The sequence below is a fragment of the Chiloscyllium plagiosum genome, unplaced genomic scaffold, assembly GCF_037043375.1.
Source record: "Chiloscyllium plagiosum isolate Xiang-an unplaced genomic scaffold, Cpla_swu_hap1 HiC_scaffold_36, whole genome shotgun sequence".
Taxonomy (NCBI): Eukaryota; Metazoa; Chordata; class Chondrichthyes; order Orectolobiformes; family Hemiscylliidae; genus Chiloscyllium; species Chiloscyllium plagiosum.
The window spans coordinates 29585848-29602215 of record NW_028270174.1 but is presented as its reverse complement, the minus strand read 5'-3'; the positions used below and the strand labels follow the sequence as shown (position 1 = coordinate 29602215).

At 39.9% G+C, this 16368-nt stretch overlaps 1 protein-coding gene across 1 annotated transcript in view; it reads right to left on the bottom strand.

The window, feature by feature from the left end:
- Positions 1 to 12638: 12638 nt before the first annotated feature.
- mgst2 (microsomal glutathione S-transferase 2) overlaps positions 12639 to 16368 on the bottom strand; it is a 52119-nt gene continuing 48389 nt past the window's right edge. The window contains exon 5 of the mRNA XM_043674109.2: positions 12639 to 15408. Within this exon, the coding sequence (XP_043530044.1) occupies positions 15273 to 15408 (136 nt within the window). The 3' untranslated portion in view covers positions 12639 to 15272. The remainder of the gene's footprint in view (positions 15409 to 16368) is intronic.

Sequence of the window (16368 nt, the reverse complement as noted above, 5' to 3'; positions counted from 1 at the left end):
GTACAAGATACAACCCTGTAGGGACCTTAATCTCTGGCTATCCTAATCCGTTGCTGTGCAGCTCCCTTTTTCAGAAATTCCTGACCAACTCATTCACACCAACACTTTTGGACATAGAGGTTAGGGAAAGAATAGGGACATTGAAGGATGGGGGCTAACGATATCTGCAGGACTCTGTAAACACCTTGTTCCTCTTGCAGACAGATGCTGCAGCAGGCTCTCAGGACAGACATCAATCCGGTGTGACCATAACGTAATGTCTCAAACTAGACAGTTACATTCAGGGCTACACAGAGAGATAGTTATAACGTTATAGCTAAATGACAAAAAGTGTGTCATCAGCTGTGCCACCAAAGTGATGTCAATAGGATTTCTTCTTTCTCTCCCTCCCAACACACCTTAGTGTTGTAAAGACTATATCTTATTCTATATTTCTAATTACAAGACTCCTCTCCTTTGCCCCATCCCCTTGACCTAGACCTCCATGTTGTTTGGTGGATATCTAGGATGTAGAAAGTTGAACCAGGAACGGCATTTGGTAAGATAAGGCACAAATCGGAATGAGGGACACCATGGGTGTGGGATCAGTAATTATTAAGGTAAGTGTGGCAGAATATGGAGAGAAAACTTGCTGGACCCCATGGCCAAAATCTTGACACAACTTGCACTTTGTCAAAAAGAATAAAATTCAGTCACTATTTTGTTTGGGATAAGAACATTGAATGCTAACAGAATTGTCTCTGAGAAATACTTTCTATTTGTTGAGAAAAGTGCAGAAGAGTTTAACACAGTCAAATTAATAATGAGAATATTTGAAAGCTTTCTTCTATGCTGTAGTAAATTTTTCTCATAAAACTATGATCTATTTCTCATACATAAAATCATCCATAGCAGGGACATTTTACAGATTGCGAAAATTACAGAATAAATTAAGAATTTAAGAGAAAGATTATAATAGACTATTTAATTCTGTAAAGGAACTGAAAGAGGATGAATGGATGTATTTTCATGTTTTGTTGTCTATGTGCTATATACATGGTAATGAAATGCATTTAAAAATGTGTTTCATTTCTTTTAGGGGTAGAATTAAATAAAAGACCACAATATTGCTTGATGGAAAAAGGGGAAAAATGACATTGCTTTAAAGAGGGAACAAAAGTACGAGGAGTTGCTTGCAGTATTAAAGAAACACGTTAAGCTAACTGATACATAGGAAACAATATTACTTTTGGGGACATTGAGTGCAAATAAACTGGCACCATCAGGGTGTAGTCTTTTGATTGGCTTTTCAATTAAAATCAGTATAATGGGTTCAGGACAGCTCAGCATAGCGACAAGCCTCTGATTGGTCAGAGAGTGATGGAAGTGAAACAGACAGAGTGGAGATTTCCTGAAGTTATCAATCTTTTCTCCTCTTTCTCTGTAAAGTTGCTCTCTCCCATTTGAAAGAGAAGGAAAACTACATTCAGAGACATTGAAATAAATAAATTTAAAACCTAAAGAAAGACCCTGTATGGATCATGGATGAATGTGGGAAAAGATAGTGCTCTAATCCAAGGAAACTGTGGAAGAGGATGTTTGCAGTTTTAAAAACAAATTACTGGAATAATATTGTGGGTTGATTAACAATGTTGCCTGATTCAAACAGTGAGGGACAATTCCAGACAAAATGAGCATCTGTGTGTTTAGGGCAACTTTGCCTGGACATTGTCAGCACTAGTTGTGGGCTCAGAAGGGCTTATGCCCGAAACGTCGATTCTCCTGTTCCTTGGATGCTGCCTGACCTGCTGCGCTTTTCCAGCAACACATTTGCAGCTCTGATCTCCAGCATCTGCAGCCCTCACTTTCTCCTCAGCATAACAACAGGCAGGTAGCTACAGCCCTGTGTGTGGATAATACAGCAGCAACATCCAGCCTTGGAAGAGAAAAACATTCATGTCTCTCTTTCTCTCCCTCGTGTGGGAAGGAAAATTCCTAGCAGCTAGCTACTGTTCCTCACCCTTGTCTGTGAAATGCTCTCTCTGCAAAGCCCCTGTTAAAAGGAAAAGGGATTAGGACCATCATGAGAGACACTAAAATTATCAACTGATGAAAGAAAAAGTGTGAATCAGTGCAGCCAGAATCTTGCATCATTAGGAAAGAATGGGAAGGACTTGAAAGGATCTGAAACAACTCAGAAACATCTGTGCTCCAGACTGATGCCAGAACTGTGCTTCTTTGTTTCCTTGCCTCCTCCACCCACCCACCTGTCCTGCCTACAATGTGTACCTATTTGTACATGTATGGGAATTTTGAGAAAGGGTTCGTTTTAAAGCTATAAATTTTCCATGTTGACCTTTTTTTGCGATTGGTTGCAACCAGTTTGGTCTTAAATTATTATTTTCTTGCTAATGGGAAGAATCTGGTGCAAATGTTGTTTTAACCTGAATTAGACAGTTGATGGGGGCCATCTTGTGGCACTCTATTCCTGAACTGAGAGTCCTGGGTTCAAGTCCCACCTGCTCCAGAGGTGTGTAGTAGCATCTTTGAAAAAGCTGATATGCAAACTATGTTACATTTTTATAAATTAGATAGTTACGTAGAATTTGCTTTTTAGTGACTTAATCAATGGTTTTTTAAAACTTGTTATGACACTGGGAATAATTGGGGTATGATTTGCAGTGCACTCTCTCAGTGAGTCATGACACCAACCAAGCAATCAGTGAACTACAGACTGATCATTGCTGTGCAAGTAACATCAGGGCATCACTGAAGAATTGAGGATTGCAAAACTAACCCATTTAGTTTTATGATTTTTTTTTGGACTGGTGATACAGAAATATGTTCCTTTAATTTTCCTTTCCCGTCCACTCATCATAATTGTGCATTTTTCCCCAAGTGTGTCTGTAGAAGTTTTTAAAAAGAATAATGTTTAAATTTCACAAGTTAGAAATCCTTTTACTGTTATTGTTTAAGCTAAGAGTGTTATAATAAATTTTTTAAAAATGGTTCCTAAAGGGATCATGTTTATCCTGGTTAGCAGCCAGTCAAAGACAATTTGGGATTCTTGGTAGTCAAAGTAAATCTTCATGTTTATCACAACTCTAGGATTAGCAGGGCTTGATTTCTCGTGCACTCACCCAGTGAATTGTGACATTAGTCTCAATAATTGTAACAATGAAACCATCATAGCTCATTGTACAAACTCATCTGGTTCACTTTTAGGAAGGAAACTGCCATCCTTACCTGATCTTACTTACATGTGACTCCAGACTCATGGCAGTGAGGTTGATGCTAAACTAACCTCAGAAAATGGACTACACAGCCACTGAGTTCAAAGGCAATTAGGGATGAGAAATAATAACTGTCCTTTCCAGTGTCTCCCACCTGTCATAAGGAAGTAAAGAAAAGTGACATGTTCTCATCTTCCTCCAGTGATGTTGTTAATGGTCACAATAGACCCAATAATGACTGGGACTTAGCTTTAGTGAATCACAGAGCAGCAATGGATATTCACTGGATGGGCACAATGCTGAAAGCAGAAATTCCATTACCACAGTAGAAGAATAAATTGTATAAGGTAATAGTTCTGAAAAAGTTGGTGCATCTGAAAGAGTGAATATTGAAGCTGCTTTAAGCTCCTGCCAATGTGATGACATCATGCAGTCTTTGGGTGGAGGAGGAATTGTCCAGCAGGAGATCCCAATGGAGACAGGTATGTCACCTCAGGGTCCTGATAATCATAGTAATTATGTCTAACTAGTCAAAGTAATTTGTATTATTGCTATCATACAATAAACTATTACATCTTATTGTGTAAGACATCTGCCTCTTCTCGATAAGATTCAATAATGGTTTATCCTCTGCTGCCACTGCAGACCTACGGACTAAGCACGAAAAGGAGGATTAATGGTAGCACTCTACCCCAACCATAAACCACGAGCGGTTGATACCATAGCATCCAATCATGTAAGATCCCAAGACCCAGAGAGAATTCGAACAATTGAAGATAATCATAAGATGAAACAAGAGACTTGGCAGAATGCCAGGCACAGAATGATGACTTCATCAGTTTTGTCAAGCTACAAAGTTTGAATCAAAGTTAGCGAGTAAGAAAGTACTGTTGTGGAGAAAATGTAGAGAATCACCAGGAGACGCAGAGAGTTCCTCAAGAAGTAGGTCCGGGGGATCCAAGATGGCGGTGACCCAGCAAGTCCGAGTCTATAGTGCTCCTCCCAAGACTTGGGCAAAGTGGGTCACCCATCCTACCACACTCACCAAATCATTCAAAATAGTTTTTACTTAATGTAATTAGTTGCTTAGTACTGCATTTAAACAATTTAATCTCCAGTAAAAATGACTAAAGGGAAGGGATCCCGCAGTTCTCAGCAGGCAGGAGCCCTCCCCCACCATCCCCAGCTGCAGCTGAGGCGTCCGCAACCACCCTGGGGGACTTACCAATGGTGGCGAGCCTCGTGGAAATCATCTCCAAACTTAATGTGAAGATCGATGCTTTCATTGAAGAGTCCCAGAGCAGATGGGACTCACTCTCGGTCGCGCTACAAAAGCATGACCGAGACATCGAGGAATTTGAGCGTCGAGTCGGAGGGGTGGAGCTAAAGGATGCAACCTCCAAAACGACAGCAGAATCGGCCGTGGATTGGGTCCGGACCTTAGAGAATCACATTGACGACCTCGAGAATCGAGGTCGTCGAAAAAATATTTGTTTGCTGGGCCTTCCCGAACGGGAAGAGGAAGGCCAGCTTACAGTGTTTCTCGAACAGTGGCTTCCACAGCTTTTAAATCTGGAGGCTGGATCAGGCCAAGTAAGGGTGGAATGGGCTTACCGGGTTGCAATACGCGGGCCCGGCTCAAACCAGCGCCCCCGCCCGGTCCTGTTCCGGCTGCAGAGCTATAAGGAGAGGCAGATGCTCTTAGGAGCTTCCAGAAATCTTGGGAAAGATCTCCAAACAATGATTTATAAAGGATCCAAAGTTATGTTATTCCAGGACTTTTCCCCAGCTCTGGTCCGAAAGAGGAAGACGTTTGATGAAGCAAAGAAGTGTTTAAGGGACTTAAATATTCAGTACTCCTTGCGCTACCCAGCAACGCTATGCTTTAACCATGAAGGGTCCGTGTATAACTTCGGATCGCCGGAAAAGGCTGAGGAACTTTTGGACTCTCTTAGATAAATTGTAAGAGTTAATTGATGTTGTTTTGCTCTCCCCACACTCCGGTTTATATCCCTTTTTTTATATTAATCCCTTTTTTTACCTGACTGTTTAATATTATCTTCGGGGGGGCGGGGGGGGGGGGGGGGAGGGATTTATTTATTTGTTCTCTACTTAGCAATTTTCTCTCTTTTTTTATATATATAGGCCGGGGGGTCTAGTTAATGTTGGTGTGGGGAGGTGGTTACCTTATCCTGTTTTATTTCTGTCTTTAGGAGCGGGGTTGTTTTCCCCTGTTATTTTGTGTTATTATATTTAATTATTACTTGTTGAGGTTGTAATTTTATAGTTATATATGTATATACATGGTATTAACATTACCAAATATATCCAGGTGTTGGTGTGGGTGGGGGGGGGGGGCGAAGGTAGGGTGCTCACTGTTAACTCTAACTTTGTATTATATCTGAATTTTCTTCATCTTATTGAGGAGCGCCTAGGTCAAGGGTGGGGCACTGGTTGGGAGAGGATACGATGGGCTGTTGGAAAGGAACTGATACCCCCTGGGAACAAGGGGGAAAATCTCGATTTAAATACGTTTTATATTTTTTTATTTAGAAATAGTTTTTTATTATATCGAAGTGAGTGTATTAAAGAGCCGTTAGTTTTGTAAATTTTATATGCTCTATGCTCGGGATGTTTTGGATAGGGTTTCCCCTTCCAAGGGGTCTCGGACTTGCCCAGAGGATTATGGTTGATCAGTCGGTTAAGTGGTGCACCTGGAATGTCAAGGGGAGTAATTCACCAGTCAAAAGGAAGAAAATATTATCAAACCTCAAGAAAGAAAGGGTCAATATAGCTCTCCTACAGGAGACACACTTATTGGATAAAGAACATTTGAAATTACGGCAGGATGGATTTGATCAGGCCTTTCTTTCTCCTTTCAGCTCAAAAGGTAGGGGAGTTGTTATTCTTACTCGGAAGAATTTCCCTTTCAAAATCCTAAATCAGATAAAATACGAATCTGGGTGATATATTCTGATTAAAGCCCTTATAAATGGAGAGGAATATGGGATCTTAAATTTGTATTGCCCCCCCCGGCACATCCTTTTAAATTTATAACCGAAGCCTTCTCAAAATTGATGGCTCTCAGTGCTCGTCATACAATTATAGGGCGAGACTTTTAATTGTATTATGGACCCGGAAATAGATAGGATTCCCAAGAATGCAGGAGTATCTCCCAGATCTAGACAATTGGTGGATCTGAACAAAGAATTAGGATTAATAGATGTATGGAGATACCTTCATCTGCAGGGCAGAGATTTTTCTTTTTACTCCAATCCACATATATGCCACACCAGAATCAATATGTTTTTTGCCCCCTCGATTTTTTTAAATTCCATATCATCCTGTAAAATAGGCAGTATAGCAATTTCCGACCACGCTGCTGTACATATGGAAATCAAGGCGAGGAACAATGAGACATCCCCTCGGCATTGGCGTATGGACCTCTTCCTGATGAAAGTAAATTTGTAAAGTACTTCTCTCAAGAATTTAAAACTTTTTTAGAAATTAATTCAGGTACGGCTAGCAACCCATCAATGATGTGGGAGACCATCAAAGCTTACGCACGAGGTTTGATCATCAGCGACCCAGAAAAAATTAAAGGGAGAACAACAGCGTCTGCTTGAAGTTCGCCCAAAAGCGGCTGAAACAACATACGCTGACAGACCTATTATTAAATTACAAAGGATTACGGCCCTTAGGACAACTCTAAACACCACGCTTACCCAAACGGCTAAGAGGGAAATATTATTTGCAAAACAAAGGTTATATGAATTTGTCGGTAAACCTGGTAGATATTTAGCATTTCTCGCAAAGAGAAAGAAAGCCCCTCAAACTATCACATCTATCAAGGAAAGTATGGGTATTTTGATTCATGATCATAAACGGATTAACGCAATCATTAGAAAATTTTATTCTGATTTATATAAATCGCAGGATTGCAAAGACAGGACTAGGAGGATGCAGTCATTTTTTTAAAACCTGACCTTTCCGGACCTAACCCCGGAACAGGTATCGGTCTTGAATGTTCCCCTAACAATCCAAGAAATACTTGACACAATCAGGCAACTTCAGAGCGGTAAGGCACCTGGCCCAGATGGCTTTCAAGCTGAATTCTGTAAAGAATTTACAGGAATATTGGCTGGTCCACGTATGGACATGTATAACTATTAACACAGTCAGGGTTGTCTCCCGCCTTCGCTGAAAGAGGCAAATATCTCTCTTATCCTCAAAAAAGGAAAGGACCCAGAAGATTGTGCGTCATACAGACCAATATCCTTGCTAAATGTAGATTTTTAAATCCTCTCTATAACGTTAGCATTGAGGCTAGAAAGGGTATTGCCACATATCATGAAGGAGGATCAAATGGGGTTTATTAAGGGCCGTAGATCATCCAATAATGTTAGAAGGGTTTTGAATGTGATTCAAGCCTGCCATCAGGGAAAGATACCAGGAGTAGTAGTCTCATTAGACGCAGAAAAGGCATTCGATAGGGTTGAATGGTCATATTTGTTTTACACATTGGAAAGGTTTGGCGTTGGAAAGGTGTTTACCAAATGGGTCTCAACACTGTATAGTGATCCCAAAGCAGTTGTGATTACCAATGGACTAGGCTCGGATAGCTTCAGTGTGGATAGGGGCTGCCGTCAGGGATGTCCTCTTTCATCATTGCTATTTACACTAATAATTGAGCCACTAGCAGAAGCTATACGGGCTGACCCTAATATAATGGCCCTGAGGATTGGTACAGGTAAACATAAAATTACCCTTTATGCAGATGACGTTCTTCTATTTCTCAGTAATCCCCTGATGTCTGTGCTTCGCTTAATCCAAGTTATTAATACATTTAATGTATTTTCAGGCTACAAAATTAATCTCTCAAAATCAGAGGCTATGCCAATGGGTGGCCTTGCTAGTATATCCCACTTATTGGACTGATCCCACTTTCCCTTTCGGTGGTCCCTGGAGGGTTTCTTATATTTAGGCATTTTTATTACCCCAGTATTTGGTCAGTTATACAAGGCTAACTTTGTGCATTTACTGGAAAGGATAAGGCAGGACCTCCAGCGATGGGGAGACCTTCCAATTTCCTGGCTGGGTAGAATAGCACTAATTAAAATGAATGTCCTGCCCCATCTCCAATACCCTATGAGAATGCTTCCGGTGATGCTGCTGAGGCTGGCACTATGTAAATTATATGGCTGGTTGGGTTCCTTTATCTGGAATCATAGACAGCCCCTCATTAAGCTGAAGAAGCTACAGCTTCCACAGGCAAGGGGAAGATTGGATTTCCCAAATTTTAGGAAATATCCGTTAAGTTCCCTATTAAGTTACATAGCCAATTGGGTCTTGTCTGACCCGCAATTAATCTGGCTGGACACCGAGGCTTCTCAAGTAAAATGCCCACTTATTAACCTTTTATTTTCAGACAAGAGGAAACTCATTACGGATCACTGTAAAACCCTATAATATTAAACACAATTAAAGCTTGGAATATAATGCGGCAAAATGAGGGCAACTCACATAAAACATCCCCCTATGGTCCGATAGTGGGAGCATGGGGATTTCAACCGGGGCTTACAGATGTCACTTTCAAACTCTGGAGATCCAGGGGTATCTCCTGTTTAGGGGATCTGTTTAAAGAAGGGGTCCTGATGTCTTTTGAACAGCTGCATCAGAAATCTGGACTACCTAATGGAGACCTCTTTCGATACTTCCAAATTCGAGACTATATACAGAAGAAGACTACGTTATTAGATAGTCTTTATAAATCAGATAGAGAACGTAGAGTGCTATGGCCAATGGGGGTATCTTCCGTCAGCACTATTTATCATTTATTACATGATGAAGTATCGGGAGATATGGATAATCTGCTTAAACATGGAATCAGGATTTGGGACTGGAAATCTCTGTAGAAACGTGGAATGACATTTGGGAAAACGCCAGAAGAATCACCATCTGCAACAGAACTCAGGCCATTCAGTTGAAGATACTTCATAGGGCCCATATAGCACCGGATCGATTGGCATTATTTAAGGCAGGAGTATCTCCAATGTGTCCCAAATGTAAAATAGAGGTGGGCACTCTTGTACATTGCCTATGGACCTGTCATAAGATCCGTAGATATTGGACTAAAGTAGCAAGTGCTCTGACAGAAATCTTAGGAATGGAAATTAGAATGGACCCTGTATCTCTCCTTTTGGGCTTTTCAAATTTACGCTCCCTGGATATGCACGAGAAGTGATTATTTTCTATTCTCTCTTTCTGTGCAAGGAAAACTATTCTGGTAAACTGGGTGGCTGAGGGCCCCCCTGGACTTTCAAATTGGCACAGATTAATTATGGAATGTGTTCCCTTTGACTTCCTTACAAATATGGTGCACTGAAAGACCGAATTATTCCATAAAATATAGCAGCCCTTCTTGAATTACACAAATACAGATATTTCGGTCATCCTAACAAGGGCTTTTATTTACTTGAGATGGCGAAGCTGGCCGGTCCGGGGCCCTTGGGAGAGGAATCCCGCATGAATACGGGTTTTGTTACGATTTGATGTTAATACACTCCGAGCATGTATCTCACTGCCCAATTTCTGTGTTATCCATCGGATTTTTTTTCTCTTCTTTGATTAATGTAAGAGACATAATTATACACTCTGGTTAGTTGTAGGTTAGATTAGTAGTTAGTTGAGTTTTGTTTTTTTTTCCTCTCGGTATTTTTTTTGTTTGATAAATTTTGGTTATTATTTATTTAAGATTTAATTGTATACCAATTTTAATACTTGGGTTTTTTTTATTTGTAAACTTGTAAAAATGTTAAATTTTCAATAAAAATATCTATTAAAAAAAAGTAGGTCCTTTATTTGCAAACAAAAAACTGTGATACTGAGAAAGCAGATTCTCAAATGCCCCGAATCTCAGGGTCCATGGACTTTTATTTTTTTTAATCATATTTCTGTTAGCTTATCAGCATGTCCAACTATAATAATCAAAGTACCTTACTCTAGCTACACAATAAACCAGTGATGTTAGTTCCCATTATCTCTTTAGTTGCACATTCTGCACAGTCCAAAGATGTGCAGGTCAGGTGAATTGGCCATGCTAAATTGTCCGTAGTGTTAGGTAAGGGGTAAATGTAGGGGTATGGGTGGGTTGCACTTCGGCGGGTCGGTGTGGACTTGTTAGGCCGAAGGGCCTGTTTCCACACTGTAAGTAATCTAATCTAATCTAATGTCACAGTTACATATTTAGTGCTAACTCTGCTACAGTGATCTTCCATTCCAGACTAACTTGTCATGATAGATATTTAGCTAGTCCATCCATTACAATAGTCTCATGTCTCAAGCTGACTCTACTAGCTCTTAATTAGACATTTTAGTGTCTTGTCCCAAATATTTATGGTCCCAATCCTGTCATAACAGAGAAGCTTGCTTTAATACTTGTGTTATCTCATCTCGCCATGGTGACCTTTCAACCTTAACCTTACTCTGCTAACTGGTGTAAGAATGTTCCACTAGTCTTATCCCATCCTGCCTTCAGATTGCCAGTGGTTTTTATGCTTTAACCCTTCCCATGCTTTCATGTTTTTTTTATTTTCCATAATATATCCCTCGGGAAAGACAGGACATGCACTGCCTTACATTGCTTGAACACCAGCAACAAGGTTTGGAAGGAACAGACCAGCTTTGGTTTCATGTGAAGCAGCAAGAACGAATGAGTATGATTACTGTAGAATATGGGACAGTGAGAACTAAACAACATCAACCATCCTGCAAAATGGCACAGAACTGGGTTAGAGGAATGATGGAGGACCATCAACCTCATCCAAAAGCAGGCGGTGGGGTGGCTTTTGGTAGAGCGAGGTGAGGAAGTTGCAGGGAAGGAAGATATGGAATAAATGTAAACAGTTTAACAAATGTTTTGAAATTCTGTTAAAATAATTCAAAAGGGTCAGACAGTTATTCTGAAGTCAAAGACAGAGCAGACTCAGAGTAGGGACAATCCAATGTAAGACAACAGCCTCTAAGCATATGGATACAATCCAGGGTTCACAATGTCAGTACAATCCATGATGATCTATCATCTAAAAAGACAAGGGCAACAGTTGCATGGAAACACCATCACCCACAAAGCTCTCCTCCAAGCCAAATACCATACTGAATTGAATCTACATCACCAGTCCTTCATTGTCACTTGGTCAGAATACTCGAGCTCCCTCACTAACAACACTATGGGTATACCTGCATCACCTGGACACCAACAGGTTAAGATGATGGCTCACCGTCACCTCTGCAAGGCCAATTGTGTAGAAGCAGTAGATGCTGGTCTCACCATGATGACCACTTCACCTGAGGTAATGAGGAAACCTCCTTCTCAGCTTATCTCTATCAGGTAAAGAGACGAAGCACTTTACTGCCTGTAATCCTCAACAGTGGCAAAAAAAAGAATTTTGTTTAAGATCAGTGCCAAGATTGGGCAATCATGCTGTGCTCAAACCATTGATATCCTCTACTCCTGGGCATTAGATCTTTTTTAAGATTCCCAACAGTGTGGAAACAGGCCCTTCGGCCCAACAAGTCCACACCGACCCTCCGAAGAGCAACCCACCCTGACTAGTGCACCTATCACTACGGGCAATTTTAGCATGGCCAATTCACCTGACCTGCACATTTTTGGACTGTGGGAGGAAACCGGAGCACCCGCAGGAAACCCACACAGACACGGGGAGAATGTGCAAACTCCACACAGACAATTGCCCAAGACGGGAATTGAATCTGGGTCCCTGGCGCTGTGAGGTAGCAGTGCTAACATTGATGTAATCATCAATGGGAAATGATTACATCAATACTCCTCTGGGAAATAAAATCATCAATAAGTAATGCAAGAACTCGATTTTCTCTCAGCTAACTTTGCACAAGAAGACAATTAATATTGAAGGAGTTTGGTTGGAGCATAAAACCTGGTGTATGAATGACAACATTAAATTTACTTTTGGGATTTATTTATCTTTTTACTTCTTAAAATTTTGTGAAACAATTACTTCAGTAAGTATCCATGTGAATATTCAAGTTACAAACAATCAAAAATGATTTTACACCATGTCTTAAATGAGAAACGCCACTTACACAGGAGATTCATGAAAGAAAATAGTCAAGGTTTGGGCATGGTTGAAGACTGTTATCAGCTAACCTTTCATGGTGAAATAAATGGAAACAGAAAACATTGAGGTGGGGTGGGATTCTGAGTGTCTAAGTTTGGAATGGAGGTTCAGAACTGGTTTCTAATGAATAGTCACCTAGAGCTTAACCGATTTTTTTTTGTAAAAAGGCAAGTGTAAGGCAGTGTGTAATTCCATTGGTCAAACTACCAGGCTTGAAGCAAAACATACTTTATTATGACACTATAGTTAAAATATAAATAAAAGAAAGAACAATTGGAATCACTTTATTGGAAAGCTTAACAGAATAATAGATTATTTAATTACTAAACAGCAGCTGTTCCAAGATAATAACATTCCATAAACAAATCTTTGACAAAGGTAAATTCATCAAAATAGACTGTCTCACATGCAATTCTCCAGTCCAGGAGGAAAGAACATCAAGAGAAAACTTAGAGAGTGAGAGAACTCAAGTGTTTCGCTGTCACAGAGAGAGATGTATCGCAGTTTCCAAACCCTAACAGCTGCTGAAAGTTAAACTAAAATCCTGGTTCTGTGGGAGCTTGACCTCACCCCATCAGGCTGCTTATATTGTTCCAACTTTAAAAATCCAAGGCCTCACAAGCTGTTTACTTGATTGGCTTGGACAGACTGCTCTTCACCTTTTGTCTCAACCACTCTTCAGGAAAACAAAAACAGGACCAAGTATACCTCTTAAAGCTGTAGTATGATCACAATAGAAAACCCCAGCTTGTCTGGCAGCATTTGTGGAGAGAAAACAGTTAACATTTTGGGTCCAGTGACCTTTCCATCAATTCTAAAGAAGTGTCACTGGGCCTGAAAATTTTAATGCTTTCTCTCTGCTGGATTTGCTGAATTTTCCCAGCAACTTTTGATTTCCAGCATCCGTAGTTCTTTCGGTTTTTTTGATGAAAATGTCAACTCTGTTCCTCTCTCTCTAAAGTGGCTGCCTGCCCTGGTGAATATTCCTAGCATTTTCTGTTTTCACATTTCTAGTATCTACACTATTTTATTTTGAATCCTGGAATCTAAATGTTTATTTAAGCAGAACGTTCACATACACAGAATGATGTTGTAGAAAAATAAGATACTGAAAAGACATGTTAAATGTAGCTTACGTTTACATATTCTCAGCCTTTATCATCAAAACAATCCTAAGATGCATGGCAAAGAGAACAATTGTATCGGTGTAATTGAGATCCAGGAGGAAAATTAATTAATGTCTTTATTCAGTCAGAAATGAAATATTGATTTTCAGTCAAAATAAAATTGTGTTTTTGAGCTGATCTTTTACAAAACACTTTGCAAATTCTTTAAATGGAGGTGTAGAATACATCCTGTCCACAGTGACAGTTTAATTTATTTTGCATCACGTGGCATGGAGATTGGAAACATTTCTTTATCCTGGAGGTTTTAGTCTGACAATGTTTCTAGAGTAACTGGTTTCATCAATGTGTAATACACTTGCCTTCAACTTTAGAAGTTGTGGCTGTGACACACTTCTGAATATGAACTCGATTCAAGATTAAGCGCGGGGGCCAGCACTTTGGCACAAAACTGTTGGAAATGCTACATTTTTCAAGATCAGATGTTACGTGAAGCAATTTCTTCCTGAGGTGGATGTAATGGATCCTATGAGACTACTTCAAGAAGAGCAAGGTGTTTCCGCGTCAATAATTTTCCTGCAACAAAATACTTCACGCATCTCAGTTGCTATTTGTGTCTCAGCGATAGTATTATTGGCTTTTAAGACAAAAGACTTGAATTCAAGCCCCACACCAAACAGGCGTGATGAGAAGTTATAGCAGTGAATGGCTGACAAGCTGCATCTGACGGATGCAGTGCACCTCACTAAAGTCTTTAGCCTTCAGAAAGTATTCCAAAAATAACCACCATTGGGAAGGAATGCTATCTCAGCCACTCTTCATCAGTACATGAGCCATGTGTAGACTTGAGTTCAGACTTGAGTGTAGGATAAACATAGCAAATGACCTGAAGATAGTAAACTCCGTCTGTACTTTTAAAAAATTCATAGTGGGGATGAGTGTGTCATCGCTACAGCAGCATTTACTGCCCGTTCCTAATTGCCCAGAGGGCAGTTAAGTGTCAACCGCATTGCTGTGGGTCTGACATCACATGTAAGCTAGGTAAGGATCGCAATTTCCTTTCCTAAAGGACGTTAGTGAAACCAGTGGTTTTTCCATCAATCAACAATGGTTTCATACTTAAAACATAAACAGATCACAGCGGGTCTGAAGAGTCATCCAGACTCAAAATATTATCTTGCTTTCTCTCTGTGCATACTGCCTGACCCATTGTGATTCCAGCATTTGCAGTAATTTGCTCTGGCAATGGTTTCATTCTCATCATAGAATTGAATTGAATTGAATTTATTGTCACGTGCACGGAGGCACAGTGAAAAGCTTTGTAAATTCCAGATTTTTAAAACTGAATTCTAATTTCACCATCTGTCCATAGCAGGATTTGAACCCAGGTCCCCAGAACATGGCCTGGATCTCTGGATTAATAGTCTAGTGATAATACTGCTAGGCCATCACCTCTCCTGTGGAAATGTTAATGGTATAAAATGTGTGTGAAACTGAATGTAAATATTTGGATTGGAAAATGACTACAAGAAAATTAATGCTAATTTACCTGAGCTTATTAAAAATGCAACTAACTAAATAGTTACAAAGTAAGGTTGTGTACATAAATGAACATTAGATTTTTTAAAAAGCCTAGATGATGTGAAAAATGCTGTTTTTATTTTACCATGTTGAAGTCACATACATAAAATCACAGAATGGCTTCAGAGAATGTCTTCATAATAATCATTTTAAAGCAGAGTATGCAATATTCCCTTTTGTAGTCAACAGCTTTCACATTATGGAAACAATTTGCTGATCTTTTTAGCTATATTGAAATCAAAATACTTGTCCATCATGCAATTTGTAATCGCGACAAAACTAAGACCGAACAGTATGAACAACACTGCGATACCAATTTTGAATCCAGGAATCCTGAAACCAGAAATGCACACGTTAAAACAATGATCAGCCAACTACAATTTATTTTTAGAAATACATGATGGTTTATGTTCTTGTTTTCCTATTTCTGCTTTCAGTAGCTCGATGGGCACGTATATCAATTACTGTAGCCTGATATAACAGCTGACATCAGAGAGATACTGTTGGGCTTCATTGCAACTTTCTTCATATCCAAGACAGTGGGGAGAGCAAGTAAAATGCTAAAAAACATCAGTTTACTTTCCTAAACATTAGAATTCCTTCTGATAATCTAAGGGGTGGAAATCAGGTGGGAATCTCAGATCATGGATGTGATGCAAGTCAATAGACAGCCTCTGGTCATTCACATGATGAAAGGTATTGGATTTCAGCCAGCATCCATCATCCTACAGTATCAGTGTTGGTGAAGTGGTAATATTCTGACCTACAACACAGAAGGTTGCAGACTCATGTCCTACTTCAGGGGCTTGAGTGCTTAATCTAAACCGCTGCTCCAACATATCGCAAAGAGAAAACTGTTCTGTCAGAGCTGCCACTTCCTGATGACATAATGAACTGAGATCCTGACTGGTCTCCTAGATGCAGACAAGACCCTATGGCACCAATTGGTAGGAATATTAATTTCCCTTATATTGGCCACTTTCATCCCTTGTAACATCTAAAAATAGATCATTGTAATTTATTTCATTGCTGCCTTTGGGATCTAGTTGGACCCTAATTGACTGCTGGGTCTCTCACACTACAAGTTGCCAAATTTAAGAAAGTACTTTATTCGCAAGACATGTAAGTTCTTTCATTTTTTTTAATCTCAGTATGGTGTCTGGATGACTGTTCAGACCTGCACGGTCAGCCAAGTTTCTTGGTTGTCACTTCTTGAGTGCAGCTGGTAAGCGTGAAAGTTCATTTGTCCCTACCCAGTATAGTAAGTGATGCACTTCCAGCTGGATCTGTACA